Source organism: Phyllostomus discolor, chromosome 15 (assembly GCF_004126475.2).
Source record: "Phyllostomus discolor isolate MPI-MPIP mPhyDis1 chromosome 15, mPhyDis1.pri.v3, whole genome shotgun sequence".
Taxonomy (NCBI): domain Eukaryota; kingdom Metazoa; phylum Chordata; class Mammalia; order Chiroptera; family Phyllostomidae; genus Phyllostomus; species Phyllostomus discolor.
In genome coordinates this window covers 15,487,335-15,501,165 of record NC_040917.2, presented here as the reverse complement: position 1 = coordinate 15,501,165, position 13,831 = coordinate 15,487,335, and the positions used below count along the sequence as shown (strand labels likewise).

The 13,831-nt window shown below is 54.9% G+C and overlaps 2 protein-coding genes across 3 annotated transcripts in view; one reads left to right on the top strand and one right to left on the bottom strand.

Annotated features, from left to right (window-relative positions):
- DNAH14 (dynein axonemal heavy chain 14) overlaps positions 1 to 6,738 on the top strand; it is a 163,838-nt gene extending 157,100 nt beyond the window's left edge. The window contains exons 80-83 of the mRNA XM_036016183.1: positions 379 to 518; positions 5,024 to 5,187; positions 5,703 to 5,849; positions 6,462 to 6,738. Of these exons, the coding sequence (XP_035872076.1) occupies positions 379 to 518; positions 5,024 to 5,187; positions 5,703 to 5,849; positions 6,462 to 6,677 (667 nt within the window). The 3' untranslated portion in view covers positions 6,678 to 6,738. The remainder of the gene's footprint in view (positions 1 to 378; positions 519 to 5,023; positions 5,188 to 5,702; positions 5,850 to 6,461) is intronic.
- The window catches only part of LBR (lamin B receptor), a 37,029-nt gene that overhangs the window by 9,152 nt on the left and 14,046 nt on the right, over positions 1 to 13,831 (bottom strand). For both annotated transcript variants that reach the window (XM_028531369.2, XM_036016197.1), the window contains 5 exons: positions 13,115 to 13,240; positions 12,007 to 12,175; positions 10,519 to 10,599; positions 10,113 to 10,235; positions 9,292 to 9,465 (listed from right to left, as the gene is read on the bottom strand). In XM_028531369.2, coding sequence (XP_028387170.1) covers positions 9,305 to 9,465; positions 10,113 to 10,235; positions 10,519 to 10,599; positions 12,007 to 12,175; positions 13,115 to 13,240 — 660 coding nt within the window. In that variant the 3' untranslated portion in view covers positions 9,292 to 9,304. The remainder of the gene's footprint in view (positions 1 to 9,291; positions 9,466 to 10,112; positions 10,236 to 10,518; positions 10,600 to 12,006; positions 12,176 to 13,114; positions 13,241 to 13,831) is intronic.

Below are 13,831 nucleotides of genomic sequence, written 5' to 3'. Positions count from 1 at the left end.
ATCGAGATTTAGGCCCGGAAGATCCGGCTCCCCAGGCGGCGCCAGAGCGCCTCCCAGGCGGTGCAGGGACGAGTGAGCGCTGCTCCTCCGGAGAAGAGGGGTCGGGCTGCGGGAAACAGCCCCCGGGGCTCTGCCGGAACGCAGCCCTCGCAGCCCAAACTCACTGCCGTCTCCCGCTGGGCTGTGTTCCGACTCGAAGGCCGCAGCCGGCTCCAGCCCAGGACAGGGTTCCCGAGTCGGGGGGCGGGGGAGGGGGGGGGCGGGGAGTGGGAGATGGAGAGGAGAGGAGGGAGCCAGGAGGGGCTGGAGGAAACCGCCCCGTCATCACAGGAGCGCGCGCAATTACTGGGCCCCACGCCGGGGCCTGCCCTCCGACAGGTACCTGCGGTTTATCGCGGTGTGGAAGCGCGCGGTCCCATCGCTTCACCCTGACCCCAGACGTCCTGTGGAGGAAGAGAGGGACTTCTTGGGAGGGTTTCCTGCGAGATACTGGCTCCCGGCTTTCTTCTTTCCACAAGGTGAGCAGCAGGCGAGCCAGGGCCAGCCCCACCCCCACCCCTGGCCGGGGAAGTTGTGCGTGGTCCCTCCACCACCAGCCTCTCCTCCCCTTTCCGGGGGAGAGGCCCACAGCATGGCCTCCTGCATGCAGTCTCTCCTCCCCGCCCGCCCCTTCCCTCGCCCCTGCCTCCTCACCCCTGCACCTGGGCAGGTGTCTGTCTCACTGTCGCAACTCCAGGCCATTGGTTTTATGATGTCAAAGGCCTTAAGGCCTACAAGGGCTTAATGCTGCGCCTCAGCCATCTTCCTTGATTTCTTCACTTAACATGAATGAATGAATGAATGAATGAATGTTTGCTGCGTCCTGGGCCCCACGTGCTCGGCACAGGCGTCCAGCAGGAGAGACAGGTGTCCAGCAGTGGGGGTCAGAACAGTGCGTGGGGGCGGAGCCGCGGGAGTTGTAAGGGGCGGTGCTGGACTGCAGGCTCCGTGTGGGCGGGGCCAGGGCGGGGCTGACTCCTCCCATCTCAGGCCGCCCTCTGCTCCTGAAACATTGTCAATAAATGCGTGAAAAGCGAATGGATGAATTCCTGAACGGATGTATGAATGATTAAATGCTTGAGAGCATCAAACGCCGGGGGAGGGGGGGGGGGCTACCCTAAGGATCCGGGAAGGCCACTGAGGAAGTGACTTCTAGGATGAGACTTGAAGCCACCGGGTAGGTGCTCTCCGGGCGGGGACAGAACCCTCGGAGAATGACGAGCACCCGCACGTGGTTCGCATTGGCGCCGGGCTCCGTTCTGAGGACTTCGCGTATGTTAGTTCAGTCCTCAGCACAGCCTGCAGACTTGTTGCTGTTATCATCCCTGTTTGCAGATAGGGGGACCTTGGCAGAGAGAAGTTGGGTAGTTTGCGCAGAGTCACAGGGCAAATGAGTGACTGAGCTAAGCTTTGAACTTAGTCACACGTGGAAGCTCCCGTCTCACCACCACCCTGAACTGGGAATAAGTAGCCTTCTTGTCAGAGAGGATGCCGTTTAAAGGCCCAGCGATGAGGCAGAAAACAAGCACAGCAGGGGGGCCAGTTGTGCATGACGGCCGGACAGACAGGGACCCAGAAACGGCAGCGCTGCAGGAGGAAGCTGGCGGGATGGGCGAGGCCCGGCTCCCGGGCCGTGGGGGACACGCGGGGGGCGTCTGCAGCTTGTGGCCACGGGAACCGCGGGCGCGCTTCGGGCCGGGGGCGTCAGGGCGGGCATGCTGGGCGGGAGGGGCGCAGGGACGGAGAAGCACAAGACCCCCGTCCGGCCCCGGCCCCCAGGAGCCGGCCGTGGTGTCCAGGCCCAAGCTGGGGGTGAGGGGGCCAGGACGGCGGCGGTGAGCGGGAGGAACGTCGTTGACTGGGGGGCCGTCGGGAGCCGGGCCCACGGGGCTCCACGTCCGAGAGGGCGGGGTCAGCAGGAGGGGATGTTAACGAGTGGCTCCCCGGTTTCTGGCTCGGAATGCTGAGCGGAGGCTGCCCGTCCATCACTGAGGCAGTGCATGCGCGCAGAGAGCAGCGACCCACGAGGAGCAAGATTATGGTCATGTCACAGCTGAGGCGTCTGGGGGGTGGGAACGGGGACAGTAAGAGCCGGTTATCCTGGCTGGAGCGCAGGAGAGACGTGGGCATCAGGCGGGCGGTCACTGAGCCCCTCGGGGGAGGCCACAGTGTGACAGCTGCTGCCCCGGGGGCAAAGCTGGTCACAAGGCAGGTCTTGCCTCCTGGAGCCCACCGCCCTCTGAGGGATGCTCCGAGGGGGGCAGGGTCCCTGCGGGCGGTGCCGGTGGAGATGGCTTCCTAGGCCTTGAAGAATTACAGGGAAGTTCAAGGACGCTAATCGAAGGCAGATGGCACGAGCAGGGACAGCGAGCCGGGCGCAGTGTCTGGGTGGCTATCCCGCGTGGCAGTGGGGGCAGAGAAGACACGCCAGTGTGGCAGGTTTGACTGTTAGGGAGACGGCGATGCACTCTGAGCACAGGTGAGGTGGATTCTGGGCTGGGCCACTGCACCGTCAAGAAGTAAGATGCAGTCACTAAACTGGCGATTTACGCACGAGGGGTTCATCACGGGAAAGGGGAGCAGGTAGCAACGAGAACAAACAGTTCGATTGTGTTCGGTATCTTGGCATCAAGATGCAGAATGCAATCCAAACTTGGTTAAGCACAGCAGGGCAAGGTAAAGGCTCATATGAATGGAAAGAATGCCGAGGGTCTGCCTTCAGGCATAGCTGGATCCAGGTAGTCAGTTGTCCTGTGTCACTCCTGGCCTGCCTCCTCTCAACTGTTTCCACTCTACATTGGTTCTTTTCTTCTGTACACAGCCTTTCTCCATGCAGCCAGGGAAGACAGTTGCAGACAGATGAGTAGGTCCAGCGGAAAAGAGCCTTCCTTCCCCAGTGTTCACCTGTCATTTCTTTTCTTTTATTAATTATGCTATCACAGTCTTCCCAATTTTCCTCCTTTTCCCCCTTCCGCCCTGCACTCCCCAACCCTCCAGCGTTCACCCTCCCTTAGTTCATGTCCATGGGTTGTACATATAAGTTCTTTGAGTTCTCTGTTTCCTATACCAATTTTGACCTCTCTCCGTCTGTTTCATGCCTGCCAATTATGCTTCTTCCCTGTACCTCCCCGCCTTCCTCCCTTCCCCCTCCCCACTGAAAACCCTCCATGTGATCTCCATTTTTCTGATTCTGTTCCTGTTCTAGTTGTTTGCTTACTTTTTGGTTTCATTTTCTTTTTTTTTTTTCAGGTTCATTTGCTGATAGTTGTTTGTTGTCATTTTACTGTTCATATTTTTTATCTTCTTTTTCTTAGATAAGTCCCTTTAACATTTCATGCAATAAGGGCTTGGTGATGATAAACTCCTTTAACTTGACCTTATTTGAGAAGCACTTTATCTACCCTTCCATCCTAAATGAAAGCTTTGCTGGATAGAGTCATCTTGGATGTAGGTCCTCGCCTTTCATGACTTGGAATACTTCTTTCCAGCCCCTTCTTGCCTGCAAGGTTTCTTTTGATAAATCAGCTGATAGACTAATGGGAACTCCTTTGTAGATAACTCTCTCCTTTCCTCTTGCTTCTTTTAGGATTCTCTCTTTATATTTAATCTTGGGTAACTTGATGATAATGTGCCCTGGTATGTTCCTCTTCGGGTCCAACTTCTTTGGGAGACTCTGAGCTTCCTGGACTTGCTGGAAGTCTATTTCCTTCACCAGATTGGGGAAGTTCTCCTTCATTATTTGTTCAAATAAGTTTTCAATTTTTTGCTGTTGTTGTTCTCCTTCTGGCACCCCTATGACTCGGATATTGGAATGTTTCAAGTTGCCCCATAGGTTCCTAAGCCTCTCCTCATTTTTCTGAATTCTTGTTTCTTCATTCTGTTCCAGTTGGATGTTTATTTCTTCCTTTTGTTCCAAATTGTTGATTTGAGTCCTAGTTTCCTTCCTGTCACTGTTGGTTCCCTGAATATTTCGCTTTATTTCATTTGGGGTATCTTTCATTTGTTTTTTCATTTTGCGACCAAGCTCCATCAGTTCTGTGAGCATTTTGATTACCAGGGCTCTGAACTCTCCACCAGACAGGTTAGCTGTCTCCTCACTGCTTAGCTCTCTTTCTGGAGTTTTGCTTTGTTCTTTCATTTGGGCCGTATTTCTTTATTTGGCACACCTGTTAAGTTGTAAGGGGGCGGGGCAAACCTCCCGGCTGTACTGTCTGGGGGGAGGGGCCAGAGGGGAAGCTCCCCAGCTGGGCTCCAGCCCACTTTCCCACGGACTCTTGCGTGAGACTGGCAGTTTCTCCCTGTGAGGCAGCCGCCGAGGCCCACAGCCCACTCTGAGTCTCAGTTTCCCCTAAGTCAGCCCTGCCCGCCTGCTCTGCCACCTCGCCGCAGGGTCTCTCCGCCCGCCGTCTTCCTGGTTGTTCTGTTTCAATTGCTTGGCTGTCAGAGTTCCACGCAGTTTGATTTTCTGGCACTTCTGATGGTTTATTGATTTTAGACTGGTTGTTGTCCTCCTTGTGGTTGTGCAAGGAAGCAAAGGGTTTCTGTCCATGCCTCCATCTCGGCCAGAACTCCTCCACATCATTTCTGGAGAGACTCTGACACACACTTGGATCTTGAACTTGCCCTCGGGATCCATCTTTGATGCCAGGAGGATAAGATACTATAATCAGCCGAGCCTGGGTCAGAAGTGGGTAAGGTTCCGGGAGTTATCGCCCCTCTACACCCACAGCGAACGCGGGAGGGACCCTGGGCCTACAGAAGCCGCCCACGTTCCCCGAGAAGTTCAAGGAGCCGCTGAGACCGTCACCAAGGCCCACGGGCAGCGGCTGGATTTACGCTGCCCTCCCACCCACCTCTTGCGTTTCCTGACTCTCTCTCCTCCAAACCCCTCCCTCCCCGTCCCATGAGACATTGGTAGTGTGAACAGTCCCCCCACCCCCACCCCCGAACCCCTGAGACTCACAAGGTGTGTTTTTCTCCACAGCCTTTCTGACCGCTGTGCTGCAAGACTACGGAAGGTCCCAAGGACTCTCGATGGACACCCTCGCTTTCACCCACCACGTGGTCTCCGACACCACCGAGTGCAATGAGGAGGAGCTCTCCATCATCACTCAGAAGCAGCTCAACATTGTCAGGAGAGCCTTCAAGGTACCGGGGCGCTGAGGAGATGAGATCACTCACTCATGCATTCGTCCCTCGTTCACTCACTCCGTCGTTCAAGCAAGCAGTCGTCACTTCCTCAGCAGACCTTCACCGGGCCCTGGGCGCGTGCCGGGCCCTGCGGCCGGGCCCTGGACAGGCAGCACCCGCAGGGAGTCGCAGTCCCCCTTCAACTCCAGATGCCATCAGACTTCCTCTCCCACTCTTCCCGGGGCGGGGGGGGGGGGGGGGGGGGGGGCGGGGAGGGGCGGACAAAAACAGTTAAACAGGGCGTGGCAGAAGCGAGGTCAGTTATGCGCACCCGAAACACAGTTCATTCGTGTATTCCTGCTATATGCCTTAGAGCCGGGGGAAACCTGCCCAGCGCAAGGGTGGTCCCTCCCTGGGCCGGAGGGGGAGTGGCCTGCCCCCTCAGCACCCGTCCCTCGTCCCTGGGGCAGCTTCTGTCACGGGCGGGGTGCGGCTGCCCGGGACCCCCTGACGGCACCTCTCTTTGACCTTAGGCCAGGGACTCCACACACATCGGCGTCCACGTGTTCGGCTTATTCATCGAGGGGGCGAGGTGGAACCACGGGGAAAAAGTCCTGGAAGACTCGCTGCCCCAGGAGCTGTGCTGCGATTTTCCTGAAATTCACTTCCTGCCCACCAAGGTAAGCGCCCGAGAGTCCGTCACCAAGCCTGGAGCCTCCGCGCTCTCCCAGCCACACAGGCATTCCTTCCAGCCCCACGCCCTGTGGCCTCCCCGGGGAAAGCTGGTGATGTGCTCCAGACAGAGGACATTCGAAAGAGCCCCGAGTACTGCTAAAGTCTCAAGGAGATGCTAGACCAGCGTCCAATGTTGTTTCTCAAGAACACGAACTAAGCCCTGACTGGCGTAGCTCAGTGGATTGAGCTCGGGCTGTGAACCAAAGTGTCGCAGGTTCAATTCCCAGTCAGGGTACATGCCTGGGTTGCGGGCCACGGCCCCCAGCAACTGCACATTGATGTTTCTCTCTCTCTCTCTCTGTCTCCCTCCCTCCCCTCTCTAAAAATAAATAAATAAAATCTTCTAAAAAAAACACAAACTAGAAAGCCCTGGTAAGTCCTCTTTAAAATTACATCCTCCAGGCCCGCCTCTGAAAGCAGGTACACGTAGAAGTTATGCCTGACCGTAAGTGTGTGAAATCTCCGCACCTCCCCCCCAGGTCTAGCACACAGCAGACGTGAGCACCTGGCGTGTTTGAACTAAGCGATGTAACAACTACTGAATTTCTTTTTTTAAGATTTCCACCGACACACCGGACCCGTCTCACCAGACAGATTCGGAACTCTATACTTTCGAATGCCCGGTTTACCAGACGCCTGAGCGGTTAAGGACTTTGACAAGTGCCGGCTTGCCCTCGAATTTGTTGACGTGGGTGTGTCTGCCCACGAAGAAACCGCCCAGTCACTGGATCACCATGCAGGCTGCGTTGCTGTGTGAGAAGAACGAGCAGTAGACTCGCGTCCCAGCCCGCCGGGTGTCGGACTGCAACCAGATTTGCGTCTCAAGACTCGCACGTGTAGCCGCAGCCAGCCCCCATAAAAGCCGCTGTGTGTTCAGCCAGGCGCAGTGTGTTTCTTCCGCCGTCCCGGAGCACGTCAGCACGCGGGGCACCTCCCGGCTGCTTCTCCAAGCAACGGCTCTGCGTCCGGGCTGCGCTGCAGGTGAGTGGGCGTGTCCTGGGCTGCGGCCGGCAGGTACCAGGGCGTGTTTCTGCGAACTTCTTGGCTCGGAAGAGCTGCAGACAGTAACACACGCGCGTGGAGGGTGGCTCAGGGGGACACTTCCCAACGCGGGGCCTCACTGCAGACTCCTGGGCGAGGGCGGCCTTCCCTCCCAGCACAGTCTCGCTCTGGCCCCTCCCCCCACTGAAGAGCCAACCCTGAGCGTTCAGCAAAGGGGATTAGTGCGCAGGCGCGTTTCTGGAGGCAGGGCGTTCATTCTCGAGCCCTACGCTGAGCGCTCAGCCCTACGCTGAGCACGCACGAGGATGCCTGCATAGCCCTCAGACCACCTCCGTCTGATTTGTCACTCTGTCCAGTGCGTGTGTGTCACACCTGCCACGTTTCACACGGGGAGGCTGGTGACCCCGTACCCCCCAGAACTAGAGTCCGTGACAGCCATGGGCAAAACAGTAATGTCTGCTTGCTGTTCTGTCCAGGAAATCGTACCGTCTGAAAGTAACATTAGGTGTACACAATGTTGCAGAAAAGCATTGTAAGGGCCTAGTCCCTGTCATTTAGGAATTAGTAAGAAAATGATAAAGTACGGGATTTTAACGAAAGACAAAAGGTGGGAGATCTTATTTGGTCCAGTTCATGTGCTGAAATAGTTTTGGGAATTGTCCACAATTGGCTAGAATGGTCCATGATTTCTGGAACCTACCAACACACACAGCCTTTCATACCAAACTAAAGGCCGCGTTGGCGAGGGGTCCCACTGGTCTTCGGGCTTCCCCGGGGCCCGAGAGCGGCACAAACCGAGGGCCCGGGAGCAGCAGGGCAAGGAAAGAGTCACGCACAAAGGAAAAAGCGAGGCTCCACAGGGATCAGAGGAGAACTCTTTATTCCCAGCATTTCCAACTTAAAACTTCAGTATAAAACCTGTCAAGGATAAAAAACAAATTGTAGCTGCTCACAGCCCCCTTTCTTACTCTGGGGGCAGAGTGCAGTGTCCGTCTTCCTCCCCACAGCTCCCGGGCGGGCCCAGGCCACAGGCTCACCAGACAGTGTCACGGACTACAGGGCGCCGGCACCTCAGCGCAGGGGTTGCACCGCACACTGCACATTGCAGGGCGGAGGGCGCTGCGGGCGCAGATGGCTCGTGCAGAACAGGCGTAATTAAATGCACAGTTGATTAGATCCACAGACACGTAAGGTACTGACCGCTGAAATTTGATCACCAAAGGCTGCTGGACTTGCTTTCCATTATAGAGTAATGAATGATGAGACTCTTATCAACTTAACTACAACTTAACAGCTAACACTACCTTATGCATATCTATTAAACTAAACAGGATTTACAGAGAGGATTTTAAACTATTCCTTTAAACTGATTTTGGATAAACACACTCCACAGAATTTTGTAACTAGAAACACAGTATAAACTGCATGAGCGCGACAGTAGCAAAAACAGCTTAATTAAAAAAGTCAAAAATATATAAAAATATTAGCCTGAAATGGCAAATTTTCAACCACCAACCTGGTAAAAATGTTTAAATAGGGATGTTACTGCAAAAATATATATCTTTTTTCTATCTGCAACAGTTTATAAAGGCAAACACACACCTGCAATTGAGGTAGAAAAAAGCCAAATTTGCAAACTTTGGATTAAGAAAAATATCCTTCCTATATCTTAATAGCATCTTTTATATAATAGTAAATGAATTCTAATTGTTTCAAAAATTCTAATTCACATGTAGTACTTTACAAAATTTAATTTAAAATACTGCAAATGTTTTTGTTAGATACTCAGCCCTGGCAATTATTTCACATTCAAAGTACTGTACAGAAAACACTGAAGTCACCATATATTACATAAAAGCTATATACATTTACACTTTCAAACACAGTTCAGAAGTTCAGGTTCAGCCAGCTCCTGCCAATGGTCTTACCAGAACACTGCCGCTAATGCACTCTCACCCCGTTTCTGACCTAGCACTTGACGCCAGGCCGGATTTTACCTGCCAGTCACATGACTAGTTAATGCGTCAATTTCAAGGAAACAAATGAAAATTCTCGTACTGCCAGAAAACATAATGCACTTGAACTGTAACAGTGTTTTCACTTAAGAAGAACCAACTGATAAAACAAAAAGATCCGAAGTATTTTTCTCAGGGCCTTGATCAGACTTTTCAGGACTGAAAATTTCCTGTTAGAATGCAAAGTCAAACACCTCTAGGGTTTTTCCTGATGTTAATTACGATGACTTAATTAAAATAAACACGGCGATAGGAAGACACTCCGGGCTCCACAGTCCTGACTCTCACGCGCATGAAACCTCGAGGCACTCTCAGTGCGGCGAAGGAAAGCTTGTTCCGGGCTTTTTCTCCCGGGCGCACCCGGGAGCACCGCGGGCGGAGGGTCAGTAGACGTAGGGGAGGATGCGGTAGGGCACGCGCTGGCAGTAGCGGTCCCAGGCCACGCCGTATTTCTTCCTGCACTGGCGCTCGTCGCGAGCTTCGCGGTGCACAAGCAGCACGGCGAAGTAAATCACGTAGAAATACGGCAGAATGTGGTTGAAGCCTGTGGGGAACGGTAGGAAGCACTATTAGGTGTTTCGATTTCCACTGCTACTCAACATGCACTAGTTCCTGCTTTTCCCCAAACGCTCTAAGAGGACTGTAAGGCGCCTTCGTTTTCTTCAATGACGGGGAAAAGCCGGCCAGTTCCAGAAACCCCACCGGTGCGTGGCAGAGGCTGTACTGAGTGAGAAGTGTGATTAATTCGTTCTAACAACTCCTCACACTGCGAACACCCGTCCTCATACTTGGAGCAGATGCGCTCAGTGAGCAGCTGGAGGGGGCGGGGCGGGGGGCGGGGCGAGGCCAAGCAGGGAGGGGCGGCCGAGCAAGGCTGCTACCCAACAGAGCCCCCTGTCGGCACCTCGCAAGAGTCTCAGGATGGGGGCACACCGAGTCACGAGGAAAAAACACCATTGAGTCCATATATCCGCTTGGCAAAATGCACGAGGCACAGTTTCAAACTTAAAATTCTGCTTTTAGAAGGTTCGAGTGAAACGTCGGGCTCTGCGAGCCACTGACTCCTGGCAGAGGCCGGATGCACGAGGGGCTGCACGTCCGCCGTCAGGAGGACCTCGGGCAGGCGGCCCCTGCACGCACACCGGCGCTGCCCACGGTGTCCCCACACACCGTGTGGGTAGCCAGACTTACCACACGGGAGGGACCACGCCAGAGCCATGATGAGGTCACCCAGGTAATTGGGGTGGCGGACCAGGCCCCACCAGCCAGACACCAGGAGGTTTTTTCCCGTGGAAGTGTGAATGGTTTTTAAATCTGCATAAAAACAGAAATATGTTTGCTGATATGTGGACAAGTAGAGGCAGAAAATCTTTATTCAGCCCTGACTGGTGCGGCTCAGTAGTAGGAGCACCACCCTGCGAACCAAACCCAGTGACCACTGGTTTGATTCCCAGTCAGGGCACACGCCTGGGCTGTGGGCCAGGTCCCCGGCTGGGGGCGTGTGAGAGGCAACCACACCCTGATGCTTCTCTCTCTCTCTTTCTGCCTCCCTCCCCCTTTGCAATATAAATAATACAAATATTAAACCAACACTTACGCGCGAGCCGTGGATCAGTGGGGTTTTTCCGGAATGCATTTTTCTGAGCGTTTGCACATCGGAAGACTACATAGCCACAAACTGCAAGTTTTTAAAAATTTCATGTTAGCAATTTAGATATAATCTAATATTTAAAGGCATCTGTAGCTTTACTTAGAAGTTACTTCTGAGCTCTGAGGACATTTCCAAAGTAGAGCACCTTCCAGGCAAGACTAACCTATAACAGTGACCTCCGAGAACAGAACGTGACCCAGCCCAGCGCTACAATGACCAACACCAACCAGCACTGAGCACACTGAGGAACACAGGCTGTCAGCGGTGACACCTACTGGCCACAGGAGGAACGACACTTGTTAACACAAGACCACCTTGCACGTAAGTGTGTGTCAAATCCCACTGCAGCCCTACAAGCTGGCAGCTTCATTTCACATTTCACCTGTCCAAGTTAACAGGCCCTGACACACCGCTGACTATTAACTATGATACTATCAGTCCTCAGCAAAGCAGCCAACAGTTACTCCTCGTTATCAGCTGATCTGTGACGCCCTGTCCCACGCCCCACAGGCATGGCTGGCAAGGGGGGGCCGCAGCTCCCCGCCGAGCCAGGCTGCTCGCTCTTCCGGAGCACATCTCCCGCGCGCCGCAGTGCCGCCCTGCGCTGGCCCCTCTGCCTGACTCGGCTGCCTCCCGCCCCACTGCCACCCGCTGTGGTTCTGCTCGGCCACCGCACCCCCCAGGGGACGCTCTACCTCCGGCTCCCACCACCTTTGGACTATCAGCCCCTCTTCTAGTCTCCGTGGGCTCATGTGAGGGTCTGAGAGTCTAGTCCTCCTGTCAGAATATAAGCCCTAGGGAGGCAAGACTAGTCTTCCTGCTTCTTCAGGGCCTACCAGAAAAAGCAGGCACTCAATGGGAAAAAATGCATCATTACTAAACAATTACATTTAAAAGTAATTCAAATTAAATTTAAGTTTAAAAGCAAAGTACTTTGTTCAACAACCATCTCTTTAGAACAAACTGATAATTGCCACATAGGAGGGAGGTCGGGGGTGCGGCGTGAAAACAGTGAAGGGAGAGAGACTGCAAAACCGTCACGGGGACGCAGAGTGCAGCAGAGGGGGGGCTGGAGCCAGCAGGCGGGGGCCCGACTGAGGGGACTGCCTGCCGCGTGGGCACGTGACTGTCCAGCCACGACGCCGCACACCTGCACTGACATCGAACATCACGTGCAACTGCAAAACCTCATCCAATGTTAAAAAATTAAAACCATAAATAAATCATTTTCTCTTTAGAGAACTTCTGAAGAACCTAAGTATGAAGCAGCCATTTTCTTTGCAAGATGCAAGAATCTTATCATTCCTCCATCAAAATTACTTACAGTGGAGCTCACTACGGCCATTTAGAAGGCCGTGTTATGGCTACGTCGAGGCCAGAGCACAACAGAGCTGGTGCACAACACTTAATACCCAGAGTGAAGTCGACACTCACGTTTCAGAGCAATAATGAAACAGGCCACCGGCCAAGACACCTCGTGCGGATGGTGGACCAAATAAAAGGCCTGCAAGCTGTAGACGAACGGGACCCACACCAAGTCCCCGAAAGCCAGCATGAACCCGAACCCGTCGTGGGTGATGTCCATGGTCGTCAACACCGCTTCCTGGGAGGGCAGAGAGAGGAGAGTTTTTAGAAAGTCGGGGGAGAAAAGGTTCTGTGTTTGAAGTATTCAGATGAAGTACCAGTGTGCAGTCAGATTCCCGAGGGCTGTGGGAGGGCGCCTCAGCCGAAACTGGTCTGCGAGTGGGGAGGGCACTCGGGCTCCCCGGCGTGTGTTTCACAGCAAGTGGCCCCGCGGGCTCCAGCTGCTGTCACTCCGCCCTCCCACTCTGTGGTCCTGGACCGCTGGGGCGCCTCTAACGCCGCCACAGCTCGGCCCCGGCCAATGCCTCGGCCCGGAACACCCTTCTCCACCCTCAGCGGAGGCCTCCCCAGAGCTGCCCTCCATGCCCCTCCCTTCACACGCAGCTGCCCTCCCAGTGGCTGGAGCAAGTGTGGGACTGGAGTGGGACCACGTGGCTCTCCCCGACCAGACCAGGGGATAAAAGCCGGGACGGCATGCCCCTCCCCCGCCCCCCCAGCACACGGCGCACTGCCCGCCCGCCTGCCCGCCGTGGAGGACGTGTTCTGTGTGTTTGCTGGAGGAAGAACGAGATCGCCAGCTGCGTGGGTCAAGTCCACGTGCACCAGCATAACTTCTAATCACAACGTTGCTTCCCAGGCAGATTGTCCATGTGCGGAAATGAGCCACCTGGCGACGGGGCGCACTGCCCACGCCGAGCTGACAGAGGCGTGGACGTGCTCTCGGAGATTCGGTCAGCACGGCCAAGCAGCCAGATCACCTCCGGGCCCGGTGCCTTCCGAGGTGCCCCCCGGGGCCGGCTCAGAGCTGCAGCGCACTGCCCCGGCCCAGGGCTCTCGAGCGCCGTGGGCAGGGCGTTCCCCTCGCTCCACGTGAGAAGCCCAGGCCCCGAGAGGTCAGGTCACTCGCCCACACTCAAAGCCCTCCGACCCCAAGGCCTCTGCTTTTAAAATGAATTACCTCGTTCCAGAGTGCGTCCACCACGTACAAGAACTGGAAACTGTTAACCAAAATCATTGCCAAGGACGGAGTAGCACGATTCTGGAACTTCATCTCAGCCAGGAGCATCACCAAGTTAACCACCACCTGAAACACAAGAGGCGAGGGTAGTCCGGAGCACCTCCGCAGAGGCCCTCGGCCATGGCAGAGCGAAAGAGGGCACCTCCACAGCCGAGGGGCCCCCTGCAGACGCCACCTGACCAAGTGCATCACGAGCCCCGACAGGACGCACTAAGGACAACACAGTATTCCCGCCAAAAATGCCTCGTCCCCTCCAATCGTGAGAAAACTCCAGAACAACCCAAATTAGTGCCCTCTCCAAGGGTCAGAGTTGGGAGACCCAAGGAAAGGCCAAGCACCTGTGTCGGAAGGACACCAATGCAAGATAGTGGCAAAATGCACTGTGGGGCCTGCAGGGGGCGCTGGAACAGCATGAGGTCACCAGTGGGAACACTGGTGCCACTCCAGGCCTGTGGGTTTAGTTCAGAGACTGTAAACAGTGTCCCCACACTGTCCTGGGACACTAGACCATGGCTATGCCAGCCGTTACCACCGGGGACGTGGAGTGACAGCTGTGAGGGAACACTCTACTTTTTCAACTCCCATACGTCTAAAATACGTTGTTTTTAAAGGGAAGAAAATATGTTTTTCATTACGTGAATGCATGGACTATCATTT